We start from the raw sequence: 26,912 nt of genomic DNA, 5'->3' as shown, positions 1-26,912 counted from the left end.
GCTTTTGAAACAAAACAGAAAATGCTTCAGCTGCAAGTATTTTGAAGAATTTGTGTATAAGTCATAAATGATGAGGTCTTGAAAATGCATTAGGAACATCTGGATAAAATATGTTGAAGGAAGATAGAGAAATACATGCAGAAGGTCCCAGGAATTAACGTTATGAAATGAGAATATTTTAAAAATAAATAAATACTACAATGCTACACTAAAGTCTTAGCAACCACTTCAAAGCCTTAATCTAAATATCTTTATCTATCTATCTTCTAGCACTAAAAGTTTCGTTTTGGTTGTGAAACAATTTTTCCTTCTGATCACCCTTCTGACATGCAATTATACCCACAAATCCTGCACCGAACACCTCAAGAAACTATCATCAAAAAGATTCAGAATCCAGAATTCCGCAGTCAGTCTTCAAAAATATGTACAAGACCTTACCAAACAGTTAGAAAATAAAATAATAAAAAAGGTATTTCTAGTTGGTTGGCGGTGTTTCCTTTAGCAGTCTTTTTCCTTATGTTGATAAAAGCGGCACACAAAAAATTCGGGGGCTTTGGTGTGGCGGGTTTTGGATCTTTTATTGGCGGTTTTTTCCCTCAGCAAAAACAAAAAGCCATTCATTCATTCATTCACAGCTAGTGATGCCACTAGCAAGCACGAGGGTTCCAGCGCTTTTCCGCAGCACGGGCCCTGCGTGCGGGAGCGCTGCGCTGCGGGGCCCCGAGGCCGGGCCCGGAGCCGCGCGTCCCCGCTGCCAGGAGGAACGCGCGCTCGGCAGGCGCAGCAGCCACCCACCGCCACCACACTGCACCCAGCCTTTGGGTCAGTTCTTCCCAAAGGTCAGGCCTTTGGCTTTTCCAAAACACCAGCCCTGGCGGCGCCTCTGTCACCGCCGGTACCAGTTTTCCTGCCGCGGGTTTGGCGGCCTCACGTAAAATTCCGCGTGGCTTTTTCGCCCTAACCCAAAAAGGGAGGTCGAGCTATGAAATCGGTTCGGAGGATTACCTATTAAAAAACAAACTGAGAACAGTCTCCTGCACTACATACTAGCCATTAAATGTCTTCTGTGCTATCTCCAACGCATGCACACAGAAGTAGATGAAGAGGGAAAGTCCCTGCCCAGCACCCCGTCCCTGCTCATGCTCCCCACCGCAGCCGGAGGCAACCACGACGGCCAGCGCCGCGCCCCCCGCCCCGCCAGCAGCGCACCGACCTGGGGCCGCGCTGAGGGCGCTCCCGCTGCAGAGCACGGCGCGCCGGAGCACGGGGGCGGCCATGGCGCCGAGGCCGGAGGAGGCGGGCGGCGGAGCGGGGGGACGACGAGCGCCCCGCCCCGCGGGCTCGGCCGGGAGATGGCGGCGGTGCTGGCGGGCGGCTCCGGGCGGGCGGCGCGGGAGGCGGCGCGGCGCTCGGCAGTCCGCCCGCCTGCCCCGGGCGGCTGGGGCTGCGCGCCCGCAGGTACCGCGGCTTGTGCGGCGGGGGTGGGCGCCGGGATGCCCGGCCGGGGCGCGGGGCTGCCCGCTGTCTGCGGAGCTGCCGGAGTACTGCGGCTCCCGGCAGGCCCGCCCGCCGCTGCCAGCTGTGTGCCTGACGGGAGCTGTAGTTCTTGCGCGGATGGCTCGCTCGGCGCCGGGTGTTGTGGCGGGGAGCGCCGCGGATTGTGCTGCGGTGCACAGGCCGAGCTGGCTCGGCAGAGGTGCCCTGCGGGTGGAGACGGCGTCCTAGAATCGGTGAAGCAATCACATGGTGGCCTGGGTTGGAAGGGACCTTAAATATCATCCACTGCGAACCCCGTGCCGTGGGGACACCTTCCACTAGACTGCATTGCTCAGAGCCCCATCCAGCCTGGCCCTGAGAATGTCCTGGAAGGCTAGATCTAGCTTCTGTGGGCAGCTTATTCTGCTGTCTCACCACCCTCCTAGTAAAGAATTTCTTCTTTACATCTTGCCTAAACTTATTCTCTAATCAAAGCCTTTGACTCCAGTGGAAGGCCATTCCCACGTGTCCTAGTACTACAAGCCCTTGTGCACGTTCTACTCCAGCTTTCTTGCAGGCCCCACTGAAAGGCTGCAGTAAGGTCATCCCAGGGGTCAGTGTTAGTGACAGTAAAAAACCCCAAAACTAAACAAATAAACGTGCAGCTTCATAAATGTGTATGTGTTCTGGGAGACAGCCTTATCCAGACCCTGGGATTCAGAGATAAGGAAAAAGGGGCACATGGAAAAGAGGTATAGCAGAGGGCTTCCCAGCCTAGGCCCTGTCAGGGCTCCTATCCTGCTGTGCCAGCAGTACTGAAAGTTTCACTCAGGTTACACCTATATTATACCCCTGAGAGACATGGAGACTCCTCTGTCTGAATGGCTGTGTAAAGGGTTGCAGTGTGTCTGACACTAAGCAGTTTGGTTGGTTGAGTTCTCTGAGATAATCTGGACTACCTCTCATATCCATCTCCCTCCTTTATCCTTGGCAGTCCCTTTGGTTTTGAAACATTTCCATAATACAATACTGTAAGGTATGTGTCTAAGGAAGCAGTACAGTTCAGCAAGTTGGATTCAAGAAAGATAAAATTCTACTGCTCCAGTCTCTCTATTGACACTGGCCGCTGAGTGTCCATGATGTGTGGTGCACTAGTCCCACCCCAGGCACCAGCATGAGTGCTGCACCAGCTTTGGAGAGGCTCATAACAAGGATGGTCTTTCAGTGTTAAACCAACAGAGGTCTGTAGGAAGGAAATGTCAGTGTAATACAGGTCAATTTCATGCTGAATAAAATTTATTTGTTTACCCATTGGAATTGTTTCAATTAAATTTAATGGATAAATGTACCATTTAATGGATTTTTTTCTTCAGGTTTTATGAAGCATGTCATTATCATGCTTCACTTGCTTAGAAAACAAGTGTTTTTATTCACATGGTCAGTTACATTTTCCTAGGGATACGCAGAATAAACAGCCTAAGTCAGTTCAATACTTGCTCTTGTCTTTTAATGGTTAGAATAATTCCTTATAAGCCAAAACCTTAAAATATTAGATTGTTATTAGATTGTAATTAGCAGTATAAGCTGTTATTGTGGCTCTCTGTTACAAAGTCAGTAATTGCAAATAAAAATCCTCTGGACACCTGTTTTTATGAGAGCAAAAACTTGTCAAATACCTTTTGCATGATGCTTGTTTTAAATCAGCTTGCGACACAGTACAGTTAAAATCAGCACCCATAGTTAATTTTGACATCCTAGATTCGGTGGCTGTCTTACCTCTGATGTCTGTACTGCAGCAGAACATTACTAGGTCTCCAGAGTGTTACTACAATCCAAATAATACACTTGTTTTTATAAATTAAAAAAATAAGCTTTTTGTGACTTCCTACTGCATTTGGAGCTTCCAAAATGTTTAATTTTATAGTAGCTAGGACAGCACTTGTGTTGTAAGCAAGTTTTGCCACTAGTGAATTGAGGCAAACAAAGGAAAACAAGACAAATTCTTATAAAGCTGTAAAGGAGGGAGCAGGAATTTTGTGCAGAATCTTCTTGTACCTTGGCTTAGTGGAGAGGAATGTAGCCTCTAGTTTTAGTTTTGCGCATCCAATAACTAGATACTTCTTCGTCCTTGTACACATAAGTTCTGGAAAGCTGTGACACATTATTTTGGTTGTTTTGTCATTGATGTGAGTAACTGCAGTTTTGCAGTCTGTTTTTTAGTGTCCTGTCCCAGTGGTCTGGCATCACACAGTTGTCTGTAATTCATACTTGCTAGGTTCCATACTATTAAATCATACAGTGTAACATAAAACTTGACCTTCCTCTTTTTTTCTTATGGCAGGGAAGCGGTATCTGCTAACAGAAGAAGATATAAAGTTACAAGAATTTCAGCAGATGAAAGTGGCGATTAGAAATGAGCTTCATGGCAATAAAGGTATGCCATTTATTTCATAGTCACCACTTTAGCATGAGTCTTAGGAAACAAACAGTCAAAGTCATAATAATATGATACCAACTGACTTCATTTAAAGAAACAAATTATGTCTTCCTCTTGCAAATTTTGTACTTAATTATTGGCAGATGTGAGGCTTTGCAGAATGAAATGTAGTATTACTTATGCTGTGTTGAGAATACGTGTTGAGAAGCTTTCATGTATGTAAGGTGTTTATACAATACCTGAAATGTTTCTGCCCTCACTTTTCCAACTTTGTCAGATAGTCTAATAGAAAGAACTATTTCAGTCTACAAACCTTGCTTCAAGTATAATTTCAGCACAGAAAGTTAACACAAAACTAAATAGTTACCTTACTATCCAGAAAAGGTCTTTCACAGTATTTTTTTTTTAAATTTGCTCCCTAAATTTTGTTAGCATATTTAGGTGTTTTGGTTTTTTTTGCCTAAGGTGAGTTCTCGGTTGTACATCTGATTCTAAATGATATATGCTACTCAGAATATGAAAAATTAATTCCTGTTTTCCAGGTTAATGTAGGAGCAGGATCAGTGGATTTTTTCTGGTCTTGCCATGCTATTTAAAATGTATACAAATTCCTTTCTTTAAGAAACATAAGTATAAACATGAAGCTGCCCTTGTTATTTAAAAAAAACAAGGTAAACTCCTGGTTTATCATGCATGGGTGTGCTAGTGATACAAATTAACAACTCTTCCAAAGGTTGTAGTTAATTTTAAGGCAAGAAGAGACAAATAATCAGATCTAGTGTTATATAAACCACTCTTCTGGGACAGAGAGGGAAGTAAAATAATCCTGATATTTTTTCTGTGTTAAATAGAATTTAAATTGTGCAGTTGTAAGTCATAATATCATTATATTTTGCTGGGATAATGATATACTCATATTGTAATTTATTCATCCCATACTTGAGAAACATTGAAATTTCTCCTGGGGGTCAATCATTTCTGCTAAAGCAGGTTAGTAGAAGCCAGATATTTCACTTTGTAGGTCACAGTTGACCTTCTGGTTTTGTGCAAATTGAATCCTTTGAAAACTAATGAAAACATCGTTCCAAACACCTATTTGTCTGTTTGTGTGTTGGTTTCTGTATTTAGTGTTTAATGTTATACTTGAAAGTTGAAAAGAGCTATGGCTAGTAATAAACTTTGTTTAGAAAATTTAGGGAAAGCAGTAATAACTGTTATACAAAATATATAATACCTATTATTTATTGTTGTTATGAGGCAAGTATTAACTATAATTATTTTACTGTAGTCACAATAGTTATACTATTGGCAGTTATTAATTTAGCTAGAATACTGTAAATACAGTTCAGATGACAAATATTTTTTTAAATTCCTGCACACTTTTGAACACATCACAGCCATTATATGTGCATACTTGTATATATGCATTCATCTGGCTTCACAGGCTTCAATTCTGCACCTCAGTCTTGAGTAAGGACTTGTATTTGCATGTTGCCACAGATGTGTATTAAGTAACTGTACACATTGTTCTCCGGGGTGCCTGCTCTGCACCTCTTGTGCAGGTTACTAGCTTGGGAACAGCAGTGACCCAGCAACTGCTGCAAAGAAGTTCATTTCCCAGCCCAAGATGCTGGCAGCACCATGAGAGGAATGGAGATGCTAGGTGGTACATGTGGTTTTAATCTTGTGCATATCTGAGTCAGAGGCTTGAAATTACCAACCAAAGGACTAGTCTTTCTGCTTGCTTTGTCATAGGAAAATGTGCTGGATAGAGAACCCTCTCTTTTAGAGAAGAGGGGTACCAACTCCAAGTTTATGGCTATTTAAAGAAATAGGTAGATTATGTTTGAAAGTCTTTGTTTGTTCATCAGCTGTGAAGGAATTTAAGTATTCTGTCTGAACAGTATTGAGTAGAAGTTCTTATGGTCATTTGAATGCTGAGTGGAAATGGTTTTGTTTGCTTGCTTGCCTTGTAGAAAAAGAACATAAAATGTCACAAAACTTTGTTCCTTGTTAAAACTCTTGCATTACCTGATATGCTCTGTAACATATATAGTGAAATTATTCACAGTAAGCATCTCCTTGGTTTTCTAAGTTTGACATGACTTCATGGGGACATATTGGCATGCTTGTGTGTTAGAAGTTTTATGTAATTTTCTTGGTGAAAAAAACAAGAGTTCTGCTTCACTGAGTCTCCATGTTTCAGGTAGTAACTATGTAACACAGGTAATGGACTGTCGTTGTATGTGTTTTATTTTCAGATCAATATTTTAAAAATATTGAAGAAAAACTAAAGAAAAATGGAATCATTCTCAGAAATGAATTAAAAAATTTGCTGCATTTATGTCAGAATTCATCTGATGTGGAGCTAGCCAGAAAAATTATTTACAGGTATTTTTAACAATCCAGGTAACACTCTTTTCTGTCTTTATCTTTTTGCTTTTATTAGATCATCCCAGGCTATATCTGTAGGTGAGGTCTTGCCCTAATTGCAATATGCATAGTTAATCCCTTAATTTAAGGCTGTATTTTTATTTAAATACTTTGGATCTTCCAACCCATTAGAGACTCTCAGGTCAAAGGAGGGTTAAGCTATGGGAGCAAAGTGGTTTCCTACAGTATGGTGAACCAGAGAAAAAAATTATCCCACAGCTGCGAGGCAGAGGTGTTCTGGGCCATTCCAGCCAAGACATGCCTGGTTATAAACTGGCCTGCAACCAGTAGTCAGTAGCAGAAGGTTTTATGAATGGAAACTTTCCCAGCAGGTACGATATAGGGACTATAAAGGAAAAAATGAAATGCTTTATCTTTTTTTGAGCTATTGCTGCTAAAATAAACTGCTGCATCTTCCTTTGCTGTTGTTCGTGAATAGAAGGTAAAGTAGCTCAGAATTTTCAAGGCAGAGACCCATTCTATTATTTGTTCAATGAAGGTTACTTTATTGGTAATAGAAGAGATTATTTATTACCAGTTAATTTATTTGTTTGATCAAAACAATAAGTTTCCTTAAAATTTATTTCCTGTTATCTATGTATCTTTGGCTGATGTAGCTAGGAAAGTGTGCCTCTGTCATTGCAGCTACAGATCTTGCTGTCTCTTTAAAGCTGTTCTCCCGTGGCAAATTCCATGCCCTGTGTGATTAATTTTTAAATCTTTCCCATAGGTACCATGAACAGAATAGAATCACAGCATTACATAATTTTAAATTTGGGCCACTCTTTATGAGGCTGTGTTATGAGCTAGATCTTGAAAGACCTGCAGTAGAACTTATCAAAGATCAGGTAATTCCCCTGTGTATATATTAAATATATTGTTGTTCTTATTATTAGTCAAATATGAGCAATGGTATGCTACATATGAGCCTTGCATGAGCTGATAGACTTGAAAATGTGTTGCAGTAACAAAGATATCTATGACATTAATGTGGGTGTGTAGATCACATTGTTTTGTTTTTGCTTGTTTTTTTGTTTTTTATTTTAGTGTAATAATTAAAAGGAAAGTAAATGCTACTTTGATTGGTAACTTTATTTCTGTATGACTGTATAATTTGAATAAAAATTGAATAAAAAGTATTGATGAAAGAATAATTACGTAAATGAATACACCTGATGCATGTTTTCCTGCATCCTGTGTTGCATTAAATCATTCTTCAAATGAGCACTTGTAAGTTTTTCTGTGGTAGTCCTCTGAAATTCCTTGGATTACTTGCACCAACAGGTCCACTGTGTTGCTCTGTACTTCAGTCTCTCTCTGAACACTATAGAGGTGGTATGATACCAGCTCAGGAATTTGGCCTTTTTAGTGCTGAAGAAACTGAAGGACTTGTTTCTGAACATTTCTAAAATTCTCTGTGAGCTATTATGGCAAGACAATAATCAGGTCCAGTGTGTGCATTAATGTTGTGACTTCAAAAATCTCTGGCAACCAATGAAAACCTCACTGATATTAATTCATTAAGGCATGAGATAGGTCTAGCCAGAAATGGGAGAAGTCTTGCTATTATTCTTAAGTTAGGCATGTGTAAAAAAAGAGTATATGTAGTTTCTATTGTGGTTTGAGGTTTTTTTATTGAGATCTGTGTCATTAAGGCAGGAACTGCTGTACTTATAGTACAGGTGGATAAAGTTACAGTACCACTTCTCCAGATTCTGCTGCAGAAACTCAACACCTCTGATATATTTTGTCTATTCCCAGCACACAGTGTTTAGTGTCTAAAATTCAATTCCTCTCTCTTCTGATGTTCTTACTATCATCAGTCATGCTCTTGTGCTGATCATTTGATATTGTGATTAACAAGAAATTCATTCAAAAAAAAAAAAAGGATTGTGGAACTCTCTGGGAAATTTCTGTTTAATTTTAGTGAGCTTTTGACCATAATGACTTACTGGTATTTTAGACATCATTTGACAGAGGGACAGACAGTCAAGGAACCCAGAGAGTTAAATGCTAAGCTTGTAAAGATCAGACTTATTCCAGTAGGAAGACCTTAAATGCTGTGCACAGTAAGACTCTTCACTGTCCTGATTTTTTATGCTTGCTCTATTTCCTCTCCAGAATTTGCATGGTTTTTTCTCAGACAGTACATCATTCCATATTTTGATGACTATGTTGTTTAAAAAGGGCCATTTTGAAAGTAAGTACTGTATTTGCTAAGGCAAATTAATTTTGGGGAAGATGCTTCTCACTATAGATGGTGCATGTGTGTGTATATATATATGTATTGGCTGATTTACTATGGTTTTGGATGGCCAAACATCGTATAAATGACTGTGGATTTGAATGTGTTGCACTGTAGTGTAATAAAAATGGAAGGGTCTATTTGTTTCACATTCTCTACAGAATTCTTGTCGTTCAAGTTCCACAGAACTGTTGTTATCCAAGAGAGCTTTTTCCCCCAAACCTCTTCACTGAACTGTTACTTTTCTTTGCTTCGTAATTTCCTATAGCATTTTTTCTTCTCTATTCAAAACCTGGTTTATGTGAGCTTTGGAATGTTAATTTCCTCAATGTTTTTTTTTCTCCATTCTACATGAGCAAGGAAGAGTACCTTTTTACTTGTATCCTCTCTCAGAGTGGCTACTGCAATGTAGAAGTCCAATGCTTCAAATCAGTTTGGCCCTGTATGAAGACAAGGAGAAAGCATCTGACCTAACTTAAAAGACTTCCCATGAGAACACCTTAAAGCTTTTCAAGCAAATTCCTCTATTTGATATTTGTTGAACACATAACAGCTGGTCTCCTAACATTTGGCAAATTTGAGTCCTAAAAGTTGCGACTGGGCCATTGTAAAAGAAACCTAGATCAGCACCTAAATGCAGAACCAGAGGATACAGTCTTAAGCTGCGCCAAGGGAAATACAGGTTGGATATTAGGAAAAAGTTTTTTGCAGAATGGGTGGTGAAATATTGGAATGGTTTGCCTGGGGAGGTGGTGGAGCCACCATACCTGGATGGATTTAAAAAAGATTTGATGTGGCACTTGATGCCATCGTCTAGTTGAGGTCTTAGGGCTGGGTTGGACTCTGTGATCTTGAAGGTCTCTTCCAACCTAATGATTCTGTGATCCTGTGATTCAGTGTTGTGAAATGGGCCATGTGAGTTAATGAGAAGATGCTATGTAGTTGGTCTGCAGTGATGGAAGCTTTCTGGGCAGTTAAGAACAATGAGGGTGGCTTTTTCAAGTATATAGAATTTAGTTTTAGATTTTCACATAAAAATAATAGAGGAATAAGGCCATGTGCTAGTGTAAATTGAAAGCCTTGCTAAGTTGAAAGAGATCCAAATGACTGTGCATTAAACTTCTTGAATTTTTTAAATAACAGATTTCATTTTACATTCATATTTTTAAAAAAAATTATTGAACTCATACCTTATTGACTTGTTTCTTCTTTTCAGTTATGAGAGGTACAGTCTTAAATTTATGAAGTCAGTAACACTAATATATTTTTGATAGGTGCTTTGGAAGTTCTGGTTGAAATGAAAAAACAAGGTATACCTTTCAGCAGAGAAACCTATCTACTTGCAGTTGCAATATGCTATAAATTGGTAAGTATTATGAATGAATAAGTGTTTGAAATGCCTCTTCTCTTTCACTTCCTTTTTTTTTATTTTAAATTTTGGACTTTTTGGGTTTCCATATTTTCCCTGTCATGATTTTGTATCTAGTGCAAGTGTTTTAAACTTATGTATAGTCTCTAAGGTGCTTCATTGTACATTTTATGGTGCACATACATTTGTTTCCCATACAAACAAAAAAAAACTCTAAAAGGTTGCATGGACAGGAGCATTAAGAAACAAATTTAAAACAAAGCCTTTGATTAACTTATTCTTTCTCAATGATGTTTCCATCTCTTCAGACAATACGCTGTGCTTCAGCCTCAGTATTGGTTTTATAGTCTTGTTTCCTTAAGGCATATACATGATATGTTCTATTTGCCAGACATCCCCATCCATTTCCCCTCTCCCCCTACAAGCAGTCTTGTAATTTCATTTCTGTACACAAATTTGACAATGAATAGAGTTGTAATCTGTTCCCTACATGCCTGATGATAATGGACAGCTGAATGGAGAAAAGAAGTGTAAATGAATGTCTTCAAGTAAACAGACAACCCCTTGAGACTTACCTGTATGCTTAGTTCAAAGAAAAAGAGCATGAGTGTGGTAAGAAACTAGAATACATCAGTTCTATTAGTGTTTTCTTAGAACTGTTTCCCTTTCATAGCAAAGTGAAATCCTAGAACTTTTTTATTTTGATCTTCCTCTCCAGATTTGAGTCAGTTCTGCAATACCCTCTTCCAGACCCATCTCTGGGTCAGGAAAAGGGTTTTGAAATTTTAATGTGAACCTTTCCCAAACTCATTTGGGAACTCTTCTTCCATTTCATCATCTTTTGTAAAGATACTAGCTGGAGAAAAAAATTATACCGCTAGACTAAACTGCCTCAGGTTTCTCAGTTAACCATACAATGAAACTGAGTGCATTTGTGATAACAAGGAGATAGCCTAAAATGGTAGCTCAGCAGTAGTTTATGTGATTTTTCTGAAATTCTCAGTTCCAATGAATTAAGCTGCCTTTAGGTCTGCTGTAGCTTCTTTCCTGAAATGTTTACAAGTTTTTCTAACATGTCCTGCAATTAGAGTGCTGGGATCCAAGGTATGTGCAACAGGAATAGGTTCCCAAGGCTTCTTTTTCCTCTACTTCTGGCCCTACATATATTTTCAATAGAGAATCTGGCCCATTATTACTATTGATGAAAAGAGAGGGGGAGATGCTTCTGCACTGTCACCTGGTTGGGTTGAATAGTCACAATACATTTGTGGGGCTTTTTCACTAATATAAAATACTAGCAGTGGGGAAGTAAGCTGTAGTAACCCTTTATGCACTAAATAGGATTAGGTGGTGCTCTTTTAAAAGCTTAATCTATTTGGCTTATCTCTTACAAGGAGGAGGAGAAAATGTGCAGCTCAAGCTTGCTTTTTCTCATCATACAAGATAAGACATGTCAGAAAAAGTCTTGAAATTAAGTATATTCAAGATGCAGTACTCAAATAATAGAAATAATGGTACTGGTATAATTAAAAGCTTTGCTGGATTTTTACCATTCTTGGTTTCTTTTGAATAACCTTGCCAGAGAGCAGTAGACAAAAATGTACAAGGCTTAAACTGAGATTATTTCCAGTGGATAAACAAAGGAATTAATGTTTAATGTTTGCACAAAGGTATTTTTGAGGTCAACTCTAAAACACTTCTGGGTTGGTTTAAGTCTCTGTAAGGCACTGCCATACTCTGAGGTAACAGATGGTCTTTCCTTTAGTGCAGGAAAGAGCTATGGGCCTTTTGATGATAACAAACTATTTATATAATAATAACCAATCTTCTGGTGGTCAAAATATTTCTAAATTTTCAAGGAACATATTTTAAACCATATTTTTCAGGAATGACACTTTGAATACTAGGAACAGAAATCAACACCAAATCTGAGGACTATTATCCATATTGGTGGTACTAATTGTTACAAAACCTTCCTGCTGCCAGCTTTTAGGTTTGACAGATGCTATTTTGTTTGGGGTCCAGTCAGTTCCACTTGTGATTTCCAGTGTGAGCAGCATTGGTTTGGAGAGTTGATAGTTTGAGAGGTAGCACACAGCTAAACTCATTGCATTTTAGTATCGTCTGTTGAAGATTCCCAACAATAATGGAAGCCTTCTGTGTTGGAAAAAGGCAGATTTCTTAAGCTGTAATATTAGAATATATAATTTGTAAGCATTTTCCATTAATTAATCCTTAAGAGAGGCTAAAAATGTCTGAATGTTCAAATTCACATGTATACAGATTTCTTTAGTGGAATGGTACTTAATAGTTCAAAGTTTAGAAAATGTTGATTTTCAGTAACTATCTAATGCAGCTTTTGTAATAAAGTAACAACAAAAATTAATCTTCCTTCCTGATTTAGAAATTATTTGAAAGTGAAAATGAAAATGTCTGTTTGTTTAGGATACTGGTAGGGCTGTTTCATCTGTTGCAGAAGCCCAGCTAGTTAGGGCAAGGTGTAGTTGTAAAAATAATAGAAGTATTTATACCCTCCTGTGACCTCTGTCACTTCAAATATTATATTTTTATGTTCTGTTTCTCAAAAAGAGCTTCACAGAATCTGCTTGGTTGGGTTCAGATACATATTGCTGTTGTGATTGTACAGTATGTTGACTTCTGAACACCTTCTGAATATGATTGTAGGTGCCTATACTCCTTTCAGGTAGCCAGAATAACAAGCACAACTTCCTCTGATATTTCTATGCAGGACAACCCAGAGTCTTCCAAAATCTCTGCGAGACTGCTTGAAGAAGCACAGCTAAAAGGTGACACGTTGCCCCTGCGAGCATACTGCTTTGCAATGGCGGCTGCTCTCAAGCAGGTGTGGTCTCTTTGTTTTCGGTCGTGCCTGAGACTCTGGAGAGAGAGAAATACTCTTGAGTTTTGCTCTAGATGGGGAGTGAAAGGAAGCTAACATGGAGAAATTATAACTATGTAATAGCTTCAAGTATTGGAACTTTGGGGCTCTTGAAATAGTAGGATTATAGATAATGTTCACACAAATTGAATATGGAAGTTTCTAAATCTCAACATATGTCTCGAGTCTAATGCATGTGTATTTTGTAATAATATTATCTAGAACATTAAAAAATTATAGAGTTAGGCCTCCAGGTTAGGTGTCACCATGGATCTAGTCCTGCAGATATTGCTACTTAGTGGTAATTTCCATTAAATAGAATTAAAATGATAATTTAAAGTATTTGCACAATCATCTCTTTTAAATGTTCGTCTTGGGAGGCAGACTCAAACATTTTGATATGTGTTTCACTACTGCCAGGGAGGTGGAATTTCTCCACAATATGTTTCTGCCTGTAGAGGTTTTGCTTTACCTCATATGCCTAAGTACTGGTTTGAAGAGGCTCTGACACAGCACAGGGTGAAAAGTGGAGCAGGAGAATAACTATTAGGAAATTCTACGGTTTGGAATAAAGTTTGGATTTCCTCTGCCATTAATTTGTGTATACAGGTTGGGTATGTCCTGAACCTTCTCTGTTTCATGTTAAAATAGAGGTTGGAGACACTGGAAGTGCTATAAATTTGATCTTACTCACAAATTTGGATGAATGGAGTAGAATTGTTAAAAGTTTCTATGCACTCTGTGGTCTTCTTCACTCTGTCTGTGTGAATGGAAACCCTGAAAAATAGTATCATTGAAATAAATTTATTCATGTCTACAATGGCATGATAAAATTCTTGTATTGCAAATGGAATAATGCTCCACATTACATTTAATTGTTCTTTAAACTGAATTAATTTTGTACAGCACTCCTTCCTGTAAGAAAGATGGTTCTTGATCCCAAGTAACATTGCTTGGTCTAGTAGATGTCAGTGTAACATTTAATGTCTATTCAAATCAATTGATGACATAGATACAGTATCGTAAATATGTATGTCCAAAAGGTTAGAAGGGCTGGATAAATACACAGAGTAACATATGCTGCACTTCATTATTCTGACATGTGTTGAGTTGAGCATATGTGTAATTACATGCATGTGAGCATGTAATTCCATCCTTTAGGTGATCTCATGCTCTGTGGTGGTTACATGTGACAGACACATACTGTACTAAAGAGTCAGATGGCATGGGAACTCCAGCATGGGGTATTCCTTTTGCAGGCTGCGTGCTGTTTGGTGTCTGGGGGTCTTGGTAAAGGGGTTCTAGATGCTGCATAGTAATTTATTGAAGAGTTGTGAAGGACTGTTGTTTTTCTTTCATTGTGCAAGTTTCTGACACGTGTATGACTATTTTTGTATTATTTATGATTCCTTCCCAGAACGATGTAGCACAAGCCAAATTTTACTGTTCCCAGATAATGAGAACAGAGAACAAACTATACAATAACCTTAAAGTAAGTATGCTTGCCTTGTACTAAAATCTTGCAGAGTATGCTACACTGGCCAATAAACTCCCAAGTGCAAAGTAACAGAAGATCAGCCTCTTACAGGCGTGTGTTGGTAGTGTTGCTGAGCTTGTTTTTGAGCCAACGGACAATTTTTGTCAGTTGGATGACTTACATTCTGAACTGTTAACAATCTCCACCCACTTTTTAAAATCACTTCCTGCAATAGGTGGGAATGTAAAGTAGACCAATCCTACATCTGTGAGCATAGACCCATGAACAATTTCTAGCTATGATTTTGGCTTTCTAGCTCCAAAAGATTTTAAAAACCCAGCTCCAAGTAAATGCTCTGCCCACTTTAGGCCTCCTTCAGCCCTGCACACTGTATCCACATGTGTACATGCAACAGTTTTTTCTTTAGTTGTGTAGCCTACAGTCTGGGAGAAAGTCTGCTTGTGCCATGTAAGTGACCTCTAAACCATGGTAAAATCCACTTTATTCAAGAGCAGGTAGTGCAGCTTCTCCGAGGAGCTCTGCCTCAAGCCTCAACCTTCCTTTCCAGGTCCCCAAACATTTGAAGAAATTGATCATTCCATCTCTTTCTTTGCAATGGATGGATTTTTCTCAGTGCACTGTCTGGAAATGTATTTTGCCCTGCTTTGCTTCATGTCTTCCTCAAACACTTCTGTAAAAATTTGCATTCTTATGATATATACTGTTTGTGTGGTGTGTTTTTATTTTAATTTTAAGGTTCTCGTCCAGCTCAGATCTGGTTTGCTAAAAGAAGTAATAAAAACATTAGAGTCAGCAGTGGAAGTAGATACACCTCCCTTTGTGAAAAGAACTGAGTTTTCTGAACAGGTGGTAAGTATACAGTGATGAGAGAAGGTTCATGGTACTGGGCTGAGCCATGACAGTGGTGGTGGTTCACATACAGAATTTCAGGTTGAGTTTGCCCTGCTCTAGTTGTTTGGGTTCTGGTGCATTCTGAGGCCAAAGCAGCTGGCTGGCTTCCTCTGCTCTTGGACAAAACACTTAATCTGAGGCAAACTTATCTGTTTGCTTCACTTTTTATTTCAGATCTTGCTTCTAGAAGCTTGTATTTCATCTGAATGTAGGTGACACTTTCCCTAGTGGCATTAAATGATTTAATCCCTTGTCTCCTGTGCTATTTTCATTTCATAGGAAATGAGAATAAAGTTTCTGGTAACAGTGATATTGCTAAGTTGGTAGTATATGAAAGACCTATCATGCTATACAGGGAAGTGTGATATAGGAAATAGTAGCTCTTGCTATTTAACAATATTTTACTGTGAAAACTGTTTTTTACAGTCTTGAACAATAAGAAGGCTTCCTTCAGAACACATATAAAGCCCCTCTCAGTTTGTCAGCATTTCTGCTGCTTTTCCTGAAGCTGTTTTAGTATATTATTTTGGATATGCCTATAGAACAAGACATTTAAGACTGTGTTAATAATTAAATACTTATTCTTTCACTGCTGTCTATTAAACAAAATTAGTAACTAATAGGCAAAACAGTAAATATTACGAGAAGGAGAGGGCCAACCTTTCAAAAATAGCCCATATATATTAACTGCTGTGTTGAAAAGAAATTCTTTAAGCAGCATTTTGTTTTGTACAGTTGTTGTAATAAACGTTGCATGTTTTAGTGTTGTATTTTGACTTTGGGAAATTTTTAGCTGCCAAAAGAAGACTAAGCCTTAGTCCTAGCTGTCCCCTTCCACAAGAGTTTATTGATAATAATATTTTTAAGGGATTTACCTAACACTTGAGCTCATACTCTTGTGTATGGCAAACAGAACTTCTCAGTCTTCTGTGGTCTGAATTTTATGGATTGGTACTGTACTGTGCATTTACAAAGATACATCATAATAATTAAAATTGTGCTGATCTGGAAAGTAGATTCCAGGAAGCAATTATGTTTCCTGGATTTAAATAGAAAATAATTGTGTTTGTCTGTACTAGGGCTGCAAATAGGATTGTACGACTCTGAGGAAGTTTTAAATCTAATAAACTCTCTTTAACAGATAACCAGTGCCTTTCCACCATTTTGTGGTGATGCATAATGTACTTTCCATAAAATCCTCATCTTATGAGTCATTGCCTTAGCCACCTATCTTACACTGTGTACTTTGGTTTTTTAATATGAGTTATTGCTTTTCTTCAGTGTGATGGTAGAATGAGAACTCCATTTGCTGAACTGTAACAATATGTCATTTTCTCTTCCTTAGCTGGCTGCAGTCAGGGAAAAGATGGAAGAGAGCCCTGACCTTTCTGTCAAATTAGGAAATATTTATAAGAAACTACAAGCTTCAGGACAGATAACCATGTGCACGCTGGAAGACATGCTTTTCCAGATTCCTAGTTCAAAGAAGACCACTGCAAAGCTTTTAAATCAAAAACAATTGGGCTGTCAGGGTGCTAATCCATTTTGGTCAAATCTGTTGTTAGGATAGCTCTGTATTTGATGCCAAACTGAACTGCTGATAGCATCTCTTATAATCCGAGTTCAAATAAAATGTCTTTTCCGTTTTTACAGAGTGAGAGTTTTAAGTTGTTTGTATAAAATTTCATTTTAAAAACAGATCATGTAGCTTCCATGTTTTAATTTTGATCCTAAAAACAAGCTGCAACAGTGGGTATTTGTATGTTGTTCAGAAATGGGAATGATAAAAAGGCTTGACTTTTTCCTTAGGCTTTTGTATCAGGATTTTCCTATGCTAAATATTCTGGAAGTGAATGGATGGAAGTGAGCAAAATGAGCAAAGTGGTATGAGTATCTGTCCTGACTTCTGTGGTTCATGAGAAGAAAATTTGATCTTCATCAGATTAATTGTTTTGACTGAAAGGATAGAAGATGCAAGAGTCCAGATAAAAGAGCATGGAAGTGCTTGAAGTGTTAATTCAAAGTCTGTAGATCTCAAGGGAATCAGGGGGAAGCATAAATCTTTTGTTCACTTTAATATCTTTTTCTTCTAAAGAAATATATTAGTATTTTTCTCCTGTCAACTGGGATCATGGAAATGCCATGGTGACCAAGTGGTTGTTTTCTCACTTGAAGGAAATTCCTGATCAAAAGTCACTCTCAGAGTGAGTGCACAAAATGTTTCCTTCTTTTTTTCTGATGTTAAGATTCCTAGATAAGCCAATCTTGATACAAATTTGCAACTAAGTAATAAAAAATTTTAGAGCAATTCTGGCCACATTTTTAGCTATAATTACACCATCTGCATAATTTACCCTATTTTTTGATTGAAAAAAAGTACAAAGAAGCTTTACTTTGTCCAGCTTTAATGACTCTAGATCAAATATGCTGGACTCTAGCAATAAAAAGTTGTTTGTGTCTGTGAATCCTGTGTACCCAAGAATCTGAACTCACTCACCATCCGGAATAGAAGGAATTGGATACAGAGATGTCTTGGCTAACATTCATGTGCCTTTGGATTCCTTTGCATGTGAAATGGTGAACACATTGATAAAAGAACCTGGCAGTCTTGTAAACAGAAGACTAGGTGGAACTCAGCTTGATACAAGCTGAGTTGGGCTGAATTATCTCTCCTCTACCTTCTGTTTATTTTGTCTCTGCCCTGCTCAAGCAAAAGTCATAACTCAGAGTACATTTTCTGTGAATAAATATCTGCATCTATGTCACTGAAGTCAGTGGGACACCAAAGAAACAAGAACTCATCAATGCTTCAAAACAAATGTGGCTTCAGTCAGTGGGATGTTTCCTTCTGAAGCTCTAGCTGTGTAACTTATTTCTTTTGTCACAGTGTGTCTTGTTAATATTTAAAATGTGCAAAAACTGTTACAAAGTAGATGGAATTGCATGCAAGTGAAGAATAATATGAAGTGTGTATCGCACTTCTGTGAATCGTGTGTACCCTTTTTATGATTGGTGGCACAGACTAAAGTACTACAGACAGTAATCTAAAACCACAGCTATTAATTTTTCTGTAATATTGTGTAGTATGTAATTCCACATGTAGTTTCCCTTTGTTGAAAATTCTTTCAACATTTCCAATACTATGTGGTGGACCCTTTGGAAGTTCTCAATCATTTCTCCACAAATAAATTTGATATGAGATTTGTAAAGGCTGCTTGCACTGTGGCATGGATTAGTGGTAAAAAATTAAAAGGAATTAATTACTGTTCAGTTTACTTTGTTTGTATGGGCAGGAAAACTGTCTGGTGTCATCCAGTACAATTGGGACCACTCTTTTGATGTTGAAAGTGTATAAATGCCATGTTTTTAAAGGCCATCAAAAGACAGTTTAACCCATTTAGTTTTACATAGCAAATAAATAAAGTCAGTTATGTTTAACTTCCTAACTTGGCACTTTAAAACTTGTATTAATTACAAGAAGTTGTTGCACCCCTAGGACTGTGCATGTGTGCTTGTTCATTCTAATGAGAATTGTTTAGCTTCCTAACCAAGGCTGTCTCCTACCTGCAACTGAAGTAATCATAACTTTTATTAAAATTGTCAAAATATTTTATGTTTTCCATTCTGTTTTCTCTTGACTACTTGTTTTCTCGAGGTTAGTGTTTTCTTGAGGTTTATTTGTAAGTTGATTTTTTAAAAGGGAAATAACATCTTTGTCTTGAGAAAGAAAGGAGATGCACTTGACTAACAGTACTTCAGTAGAAAAGGAAAGCAGGGACATAAGATTAAAGGATAGGTTCAAAGAAACATACACCAAATTCAAACAATTAAAATTAGAATGTTGACTGTTGCTCTAGAAGTGTGGTGGAAGACTGCTAACCTTTTACCTTAGGGAAAAAAAAGCTGGGAGAAATAAGAAAATTCTAATATTTATGCAGCTGATTTCCAGCTAAGTAATTTGTGTCCTACAAGTCCCAGAGCCTGTTATTTGGGTAATCTTGGATTTGGGTGATTATTTATCCATTCATCTTTTGGTGCATCAAGATTCTAAGCACACTGATTTTCATGTTGAAGAGTCTTCAATCTGATGCTTAGTTGAGTGTACTTAGGTGACGTTGAATCCTGGTATCGCAGCACCAAGATCAGGAGCCCAAGCTTGTCTAAAGACAGGCAAATACTTAGGGGTTTTGCTGGATAATAGTGGCTGGAATGTCAAGGGCTGAGTCGCTAGACAGCTCTTATGGAGACAGCCTCAGAAAACAGGATGAACATTGTTACTGGAATTGATACTCCATTTTTATCAATGATGAACCTTGAACCCAAAGAGAAGTCAACATTCTTAAAATTAATTAACTTTATTTTTAACAATCTGAAAAAAAACCCCAAGGCATTTACATTTCAAAGTGAATTGCTGCATTTTTTTTTTCTCTAGGTTTCACAGAAAGAGATTCTTAAGGAAGTGCTGCTTAACATTTTATGTGTTGTAAGTAGCCATGGTGAGGATCTGAGAGCTCTTCGGGGTATTCTGTGGAAAAGGACCTCTCTTTAGCATACTCAGATGTTCTTTCTCCAGTAAAATGCAACATGAGTTTTGTGCGTGTCCTTGCAACAGCCTTTTGGAACAGTGATCCAGGAGACAGCAGGTGGCGTTTCTTGACCATACTCTCCTGCCAACATTATTTCCAGCGATGGCCTGCAGTGTCACTTATGTAAGGCCAGGGCAGAATTAATTGTTTGCCCTATATTTAACATGTGCCATCTTAAAATGGACAGTCCAGACAACAGCTGCCTCGAATTGTTAGTCATGGTTGGTGATGACTGCAAACCTAGAGATTTACAGCACTTACTTTGAAATTTACAGCATTTATTGACATAACTTCTCTTTGTCAATGATCACAGTACAGTGTGTACAGTATTCTGTAGAAATCCTAATAAATTATCTAGATGACAGGCTGTTGATGTTGCTTCTTATAGACCAATGACAGTTATAAGTTCTTATATTGGTTATACCTTTAAGAGAAAGTTGGACCCCTTTTCTTAATTGAAATTTAAATTGAATTTAAATTGAAATTAATTTAAATTGAAATTAAATTGAAATTCTTAATTGAATTTTAAAAGCATTCATTTTTACATTCAGATATATATGGATTGTATGCAGTCTTCAAAGGACTGACATTTCTCTGCTGTAGATGCTTCTGCATTTCTCCATGAGTTAATACTTTGTTGTTTTTCATATTCCTTTCCACAAACATCTTGAGTCTTGGTGAGGAAGATTCGCTTTTTTTGTGCTTCTCCCAAGTTAATTTTCTTCTTCAACACAAGGTTGCTTCAGATTTGCATCCTTCTAAAAAATTTTGATTGTGAAATAAGAGACTTGTTTGTTTTTAAATTACATCTGTTGTGGCTCCTTGCATGTTCTTCTACTGTCACATTTTCCTTAGAATAAGTTTTTAAAGAAGATGTCATTCAACACCTTCATCTTCTGTTTATTTTAACCTGTTGCTTATTATCAGCACTTTGAACTCAGCAAATGACTGGTTGCCTACACGCAGACTACTTTCTAAGTAATTTCATTTTCATCTGAATGTTAAATTTAAGCAGCAAGATGAACTTGGGAGACTTAAAACTGCTACTGGTACTACTGGTCCCATGTTTTGTAATGTGAAGTACAGTGCTATTTTCTTACCTATCTTTGCTTGTGCTATTGAAGATGGTTGGCTGTAGACCTTCAGGGGCTTTTGTTGAGTTTTCATGCAGTTGTCTGGATCTCCTAATAATTCCAGCAGCATGTGCAGTAAAAACAGATAGTTTGACTTACCAACTCCCCAGGCATCCAAAAGATGCTGGTTTCTTCCAAGTACAGATGCTCTAACTACAAACCCTCCTGTATGGTACCCTTTTTTACCATCAAATAAAGTCAGTTTCAGAGTTCTTTTGTCAAGCTGCAACTCAAAATAAATGCAGGAGCACTGATATTAGAGGGAAATTGTGTTAGGAATCATGCACACAGATCAGATATATGGGATCAAAGTCAGCTGGGCCTCAACTGTGTGTCTGTATGAAGGGTAAAAGCACTCTGTTAATTAAAGGAGACTCCTTCCTATGGAGATGAAGGCAGTAATCCAGCAGCCAGTCTGGAATGTGTGGAGGTGCTTCTCAGGCTTGTTGCTGTTGGATTTTTTACCCTTTGCTGGTCTTCCAAGGGGGCACCTGCAATGCTGCTGAGAGCAAGCTGGAGTGCATTAGGGATGGCTACACTTGAGAGGAGGGTAAAGGATAGGTGGAACAGATGATGCCTGTCAGATATTGACCAGAAGAGAGGGAAAAGTCTAAGTGAACTAAGCATGACAGGGTGCGAAAGCTTGGCTGCATGGCTGGTTTCACAGACAGGCCTTTGGCTTCTGCAACCACAGTCACAGAGAGAACTGGTTGGAGTATGCTTGACAAAGGGAGTCTGTGCAAACAAGCTTCCTAACCTAGTGAGGGTGGCTTTACATGGGGCATGCCAGGAAGGGTTACCATAACATGGAGAGAACTGAGGGCACGACAGAAAGTGCAGCTGAATGTGGCAAACAGCATGACAGGGAAGGCTCTCTCACTTCCCTATAAAAGCAGTGCAACTTGGGACCCCTCTCGAACACTTGTACTCAAATCTATGAGCATAAGGAATAAGCAGGATGATTGTGTGTAGACAACTGTAGATCTAAGACCTTGTTAGGATTATGGTGACTATCTCATGACTATAGTGCTGCAGTGGATGGATGCAGAAAAGACAAGATGGGTAAGGCTGGCAAAGAGGAGAGATTGAGCTCTGTGTAAAGCAGGTGTGTGGGTTTTGCCTTGGGACAGGTGATGAATGAATAGTGAGCTTTTGGGTAAGGATCAGAGGACAGACATGCACAGGGATGCTTCAATGGTTATCTGCTACCTCCTGCCTGATAGAGAAGGTGTGTGTGCACAGACACAAACACAGGTGAAGCATTCTTTAAGCAGCTGGAGAAAGTCTCAGTCACAGACCCGAGTTCCTCTCTGGACCTTAGTCACCCTGTTGGAAGGACAGCATAGCTGGACAAAATCAGTCTAGGAGATTTCTGAAATGTACTGAGGGTATTATCTTGGTCCATGGGACAGAGGAGCAGGTAAGGGAAGATGCTCTCTTGGACCTGTGACTCATAAATGCACAATTGCTGGATAGTCTAAAGGGCAGCATTGTTTGCTGTAGTAAAAGTAATTCTTGTGGAGTCAAGAGTGTGAAGTTTAAGATCCTGAGAGTAATCTAGATCCAAAACTTCAGAAGAGTAGGTTTTGGCATGTTCAGGGACTTACATCCAGGTTCCTGTAGGAAACTGTCCTGGAAGGAAAATATCTGGGGTGAGCTGGTTGATCTTCAGAGCACTGGAATGATCTATCTCAATGTGTATAAAGTCAAGCAAGCCAGCAAAGGGACAGAATGAATACAGAGCTCCTGACTGAGCTCAAACACAAAAAAAAAAGATACAGAAAATGGAGGCAGGGTAGGCTACCAAGGAGGAATGCAAAGACATTGCCTGTCCATTCAGAAATTAAGTCAGGAAAACCAAAGTTTAGTTGCACTTGAAATTAGCAAAGAATGTGAAGGATGGCAAGAAAGGTCTTTTCTGAGGATATTGGCAGCAAAAGAAGTTTGAGGAGATTGTGGCCCTACTGGTCAGTGGGACAGGGGAACTAGTGACAATGACAGGGAGAAGACTGAGGCACTCTGCCTTTTTGTCACCAAGCTTGTCAGAGGAAAAGAGGCTGAGAAAAATGGATTTGCTCAGCCTTAAGAAGAGAAGGCTTGGAGAAAATTATTCCTGTCTACAGCATCCTGATCAGATGACAGAGATGGTGGAGCTAGACTGTTCTCAGAAATGCATGACAATAGGATTGGGCACAATAGCCACATGTTGAAACATGGGACATTCTCGTCAGGTACTGGGATAAAAAAAGTTATCATGAGGGAGTTCAAATACTCCCTCATGATTTTACCCAGAGAGGATGCAGAATGTCTATTCTTGGAGGCTTTAAAGACTCACCTGGAATCTGGACATGGCCCTAAGAAACTTTACCTGATTAGACCTGCTCTGAGCTGGGGTTTGGAGGTCCATTTCAAACTGAATTATTCTGTTATACGCCTGGATGACCTACTGACTATCCTGTCTTGTGAGAAACAAATGAAGATTTCATATTCTCAGAATACCATGATGTAGCCATTTTCTACAGAATTGTACAGAAAAGGTTCTCTTTTTAGTCTCTTTGATTCTGAAACTGGTGATTACCTATCCTGGCCCTAATGCTCACTTGAGATGTCAGGATTATGAGTTACAATGGAAGTTCTGGACTCAAACCTAGCCTCTCTGTTGCCCCTTTTCTACCAGAATACAGCAGTGCAAATTCCCAAATCAATATGACAACCATATGCTCTGCAAATAGTTATGATGATAACTAGTCTAGCTAATTCTATCACAAGGGGATGTATGCTTGCAGCAGTCAGCCCCTGTATCCACTCCAGCACCTGGCCCAGAAAAGAAATTGCCATCTTAGTTTACATGAAGATGGTTTTTTCAAGGTTTCTGTTCTAGATAGGCTGTAAGTTGAACTATTTGTGTCCAGTTTCCTAAGTGGCAAGCTAGTCCTTGTTTTCAGTTTCTATGCAGTTGAGGGAAGTTTGCGGAGTCCCACTCCCACTGACCTGTGAACTGCTTGGAGACAGATTAGGGCATCACTGATATCCAGAAGAAACTGCAACAGCAAAATGGAATATAAAATCACTAGTCATGTGGCTGCTAGGCAATTCAGGCTAACAAGTTATCACATTTGCTTTAGGAACTGGAGATGTCTTGCAGCAGGAGACTTGGTGGCACCAATCTTGATGGAAAATTTTAGAAAATAATATTAGAAAAGATAACTTAATAGTAAAGTTTGAAACAGCTGAGTGTGAATTCCCATGGTTTAACCCCAGCCAGCAGCCAAGCCCCATAGAGCTGCTCACTCACTCCCTTGCTGGAGAGACTGGGGAGATAATTGGAAGGATGAAAGCTGGAGAATTCATGGGCTGAGAAAAAGATAGTTTAATAGGGAAAGCAAAGGCTGTGCATACAAACAAAGCAAAACAAGGAATCCACTCACTGCTTCCCATGGGCATGCAATGTCATGGCAGTTCTCTAGGAGAGCAGGGCCCCATCATGCAAAACGGTTACTGCGGAAGGCAAATGCTATCCCTCCAGATGTGCCTCCACTCCTTCTTCTTGTCCCCACTTTATACACTGAATTTGGTGCCACATGGTCTGGAATATCCCTCTGGTCAGTTTGGGTCACTGTCCTGGCTGTGTCTCCTCCCAACCTGCCAAGCACCCCCAGTCCCCTCCCCAGTGTGGCAGTACCAAAAGCAGAAAAGGCCTTGGCTCTGTGCAAGCCCTGCCCAGCAATAACAAAAACATCTCTGTGTTACCAACTCTGTGTTCAGCACAAACCCAAAACACAGCCCCATAACAGACACTGAGAAGAAAATTAATTCTACCTCAGCCCAAAGCACACCAAGTAACAACTCCTTTACAATTATTCCATCTATAAGTACTTACAAGTGCTCTAACACTTCTTTCAGCTTTATGACAGTAAATTAATCTTGCTGTGGATAGCAAGATTTTAATAATGTTTTGGGTTTTGGTTTTTTTTTTTTTGTTGCTGACTTAATTGTTAGAAAGAGTGGACCTGCAGTCCTTTCAGCCACCATGTGCTGCAGAACTAGAGACAGAGTCCAACATAACTTGTTAGAAGAGGAAAGAGAATCAGTTCACAAATTCACTTCACATAATTGAAAAAGTCCTAAGTTTATGCTTAAACATGAGCAATAGTTTGGGAAACTTCTCATCCTCCTTCTCTACAATACCATCACTTGGGGAAGGGTAAAGGGAAGGGAGGAATAAAAAGGAGAAATAAAAGGGAGGGACATTGTTGAGAACTTCTTCTTTATATTTGAAGCTTTATCAGTTCTCATATCAGAATGACAGAAAAAGAGAACTGTGATGGAGAAAGGATGATACATCTACAGAATTGCCGTAGTGGTTAGGTACTTTCAGGGGAAATTCAGACCACAAAATTTGCTCTGCTGCACTTTTACTACCCTTTGGAAGGGTTTAATATTTGTAAGCCTTAGCAAATAAAGGCTTTGAAACCTTTCTCACAAAATGCTGGGGAATTTAGAAAAGAACCTGCAGTGTCTGTTACCCTAATGCACCTCTTCATGGACAGTCACACAGATGAAACCATCAGCATGTCAAATTTCAGGCCTGAGAGTTTACAGCACATGTACCTTTGCATGGGCTCAATGGGTTGGACTGCAAGGCATTTGTCCCTTGAGTTGTCATGTATCTTTATCTTCTGTTAATTTTCAGACAAAATAATTTCCTACCTTGAAGAATGTGATGGGAAAAGTGTGGTGCCTTGTAATATTTACATTACCAAAGACACTTTTAGATTTTTCATTTTTTTACATGTGTTTGTAACTATCTTAGTGACACCTCTATTTTGGGTTGATTAATTTATTTTTTTAAATAAACTAATCACTGAACTATAGAGTAACTTACAATGGGAGAGATTTCTGGACGTCGCCTTGTCCCAGCCCCCATTACATACCAGCAGAGTAAAGCATGAAACATCATCAGAGAAAGGAAATTAAAAGCCTTGCCTGTACAATTGTAGCCATATGCATGTAGCTGCCTTTTTTTACTAGCGAAATCAACCTTGTTCTTTCATTTTTTATTCCTTTTAAGAAATATGTATTTTCAGTTAACTCACTTGCTTTGCACATGATTACAGGTAGCTCCTGTTCTTGCCTACTCCTGAAATGACTGTGTTTTAAATATGAGCTGAGAACCACTCCAAATTAGTGCTTGCAATACTAACTAGCTTTTACTGTTTTGTCCCTAAGTTGCGGTGCCTAAAAGAATCCTGTGATCTCCAGAGAAGGGAGCTAAGAGCTGTTCTTGCACTGGCAGGTGATTTTAAGGAACTTACCACTGCTCCATTCTACTCTGCCCACAGAGTAGAATGCTGCGTAGATATAATTAATCACTTTCTGCTAGAGGGGAATCTCTACAAAAAACAGCACACAATTTGAAGTCCCATATACTTCATTCATGTTCTTTTTATATTTACACTATTGTTTCAAAATACCTTTTCCTTCAGGTCAGAGTATTTGTACAACTTCCTGAACCAAGCCAATACTTCCCATGTCAGTCATCTAATGGAATACTTACATAGTTAGCCACATTTTTTTCCTTTAAGTCCTAGGGGTTGGAGTGTGATATCTGTCTGATGAGCTTCTTCCAGATCCTGATGACATATCTAGAAATGTCCAGATCAACAAGAGACTTTTCACACTGCCAAAATAGCAGCAGTAAGAAGCAATATCCCAGTATGGCTCTGATTATTCCTGTGTGAAAATGTTACAAGGCTTATAAGTAATATTGGTCTTGCTGTCCTCTCTCTTCTCCTTCACTCAGGTTTGGATGTCCAAACAACAAGCTGCTTTCTCTCCCAGTCTGAGCAGTCATACATTTGCTCCAGTCCCAAGGTGACATGTCAGTGTGTCTCTTTTCTCTCGTGCTCACATATAAAGCCAGGTGTGATTTTGTTCCTCCATTG

General features: G+C 39.0%; 2 protein-coding genes and 2 long non-coding RNA genes across 8 annotated transcripts in view; 2 read left to right on the top strand and 2 right to left on the bottom strand.

Annotated features, from left to right (window-relative positions):
- The window catches only part of MRPS27 (mitochondrial ribosomal protein S27), a 41,619-nt gene extending 40,252 nt beyond the window's left edge, over positions 1-1,367 (bottom strand). The window contains exon 1 of one of the 2 annotated variants that reach the window (XM_064403421.1): positions 1,214-1,367. In XM_064403421.1, the coding sequence (XP_064259491.1) occupies positions 1,214-1,277 (64 nt within the window). In that variant the 5' untranslated portion in view covers positions 1,278-1,367. Of the gene's footprint in view, positions 1-1,005; positions 1,113-1,213 lie in introns of those variants that run through there. The other variant, XM_064403422.1, reaches the window with a different exon arrangement.
- On the top strand, positions 747-18,856 carry PTCD2 (pentatricopeptide repeat domain 2). Of its 3 annotated transcripts, XM_064403424.1 has the most exons (10): positions 747-839; positions 3,818-3,910; positions 6,175-6,304; positions 7,077-7,194; positions 8,468-8,546; positions 9,866-9,957; positions 12,710-12,823; positions 14,277-14,351; positions 15,093-15,206; positions 16,594-18,856. In XM_064403424.1, the coding sequence occupies exons 2-10, from the start codon at positions 3,871-3,873 to the stop codon at positions 16,816-16,818; spliced, it is 987 nt and encodes a 328-aa protein (XP_064259494.1). In that variant the 5' UTR covers positions 747-839; positions 3,818-3,870; the 3' UTR covers positions 16,819-18,856. The 3 variants fall into 3 exon arrangements, with proteins under 3 accessions (XP_064259494.1, XP_064259493.1, XP_064259495.1); XM_064403423.1 differs by lacking the exon at positions 747-839 and having other exon boundaries at positions 3,796-3,910; XM_064403425.1 differs by lacking the exons at positions 747-839; positions 3,818-3,910; positions 6,175-6,304 and adding an exon at positions 6,548-6,678.
- Positions 2,962-14,488, bottom strand: LOC135289645 (uncharacterized). 2 transcript variants are annotated; one of them, XR_010352394.1, is made up of 4 exons: positions 14,366-14,488; positions 13,554-13,636; positions 8,961-9,031; positions 2,962-3,831 (listed from the first exon to the last, which is right to left on the bottom strand). It is a non-coding gene; the product is annotated as an uncharacterized LOC135289645 (long non-coding RNA). The 2 variants fall into 2 exon arrangements; XR_010352395.1 differs by lacking the exons at positions 2,962-3,831; positions 8,961-9,031 and adding an exon at positions 11,647-12,858.
- Positions 14,359-15,057, top strand: LOC135289646 (uncharacterized). Its single transcript, XR_010352396.1, has 2 exons — positions 14,359-14,804; positions 14,905-15,057. It is a non-coding gene; the product is annotated as an uncharacterized LOC135289646 (long non-coding RNA).
- Positions 18,857-26,912: the final 8,056 nt, after the last annotated feature.

Source organism: Passer domesticus, chromosome Z (genome assembly GCF_036417665.1).
Source record: "Passer domesticus isolate bPasDom1 chromosome Z, bPasDom1.hap1, whole genome shotgun sequence".
NCBI classification, from domain to species: Eukaryota; Metazoa; Chordata; class Aves; order Passeriformes; family Passeridae; genus Passer; species Passer domesticus.
Note: the sequence above shows the minus strand (reverse complement) of the source record. Positions and strands in the feature narration are given on the sequence as shown.

Bases quoted from the DNA above. Each gene is read 5' to 3' on its own strand.
- PTCD2 (XM_064403423.1), top strand. From the start codon at position 3,811: ATGGCAGGGAAGCGGTATCTGCTAACAGAAGAAGATATAAAGTTACAA. The intron at 12,824-14,276 runs GTGTGGTCTCTT...ATTCCTTCCCAG, and splicing joins TGGCGGCTGCTCTCAAGCAG to AACGATGTAGCACAAGCCAA. The intron at 14,352-15,092 runs GTAAGTATGCTT...TTTAATTTTAAG, and splicing joins AACTATACAATAACCTTAAA to GTTCTCGTCCAGCTCAGATC.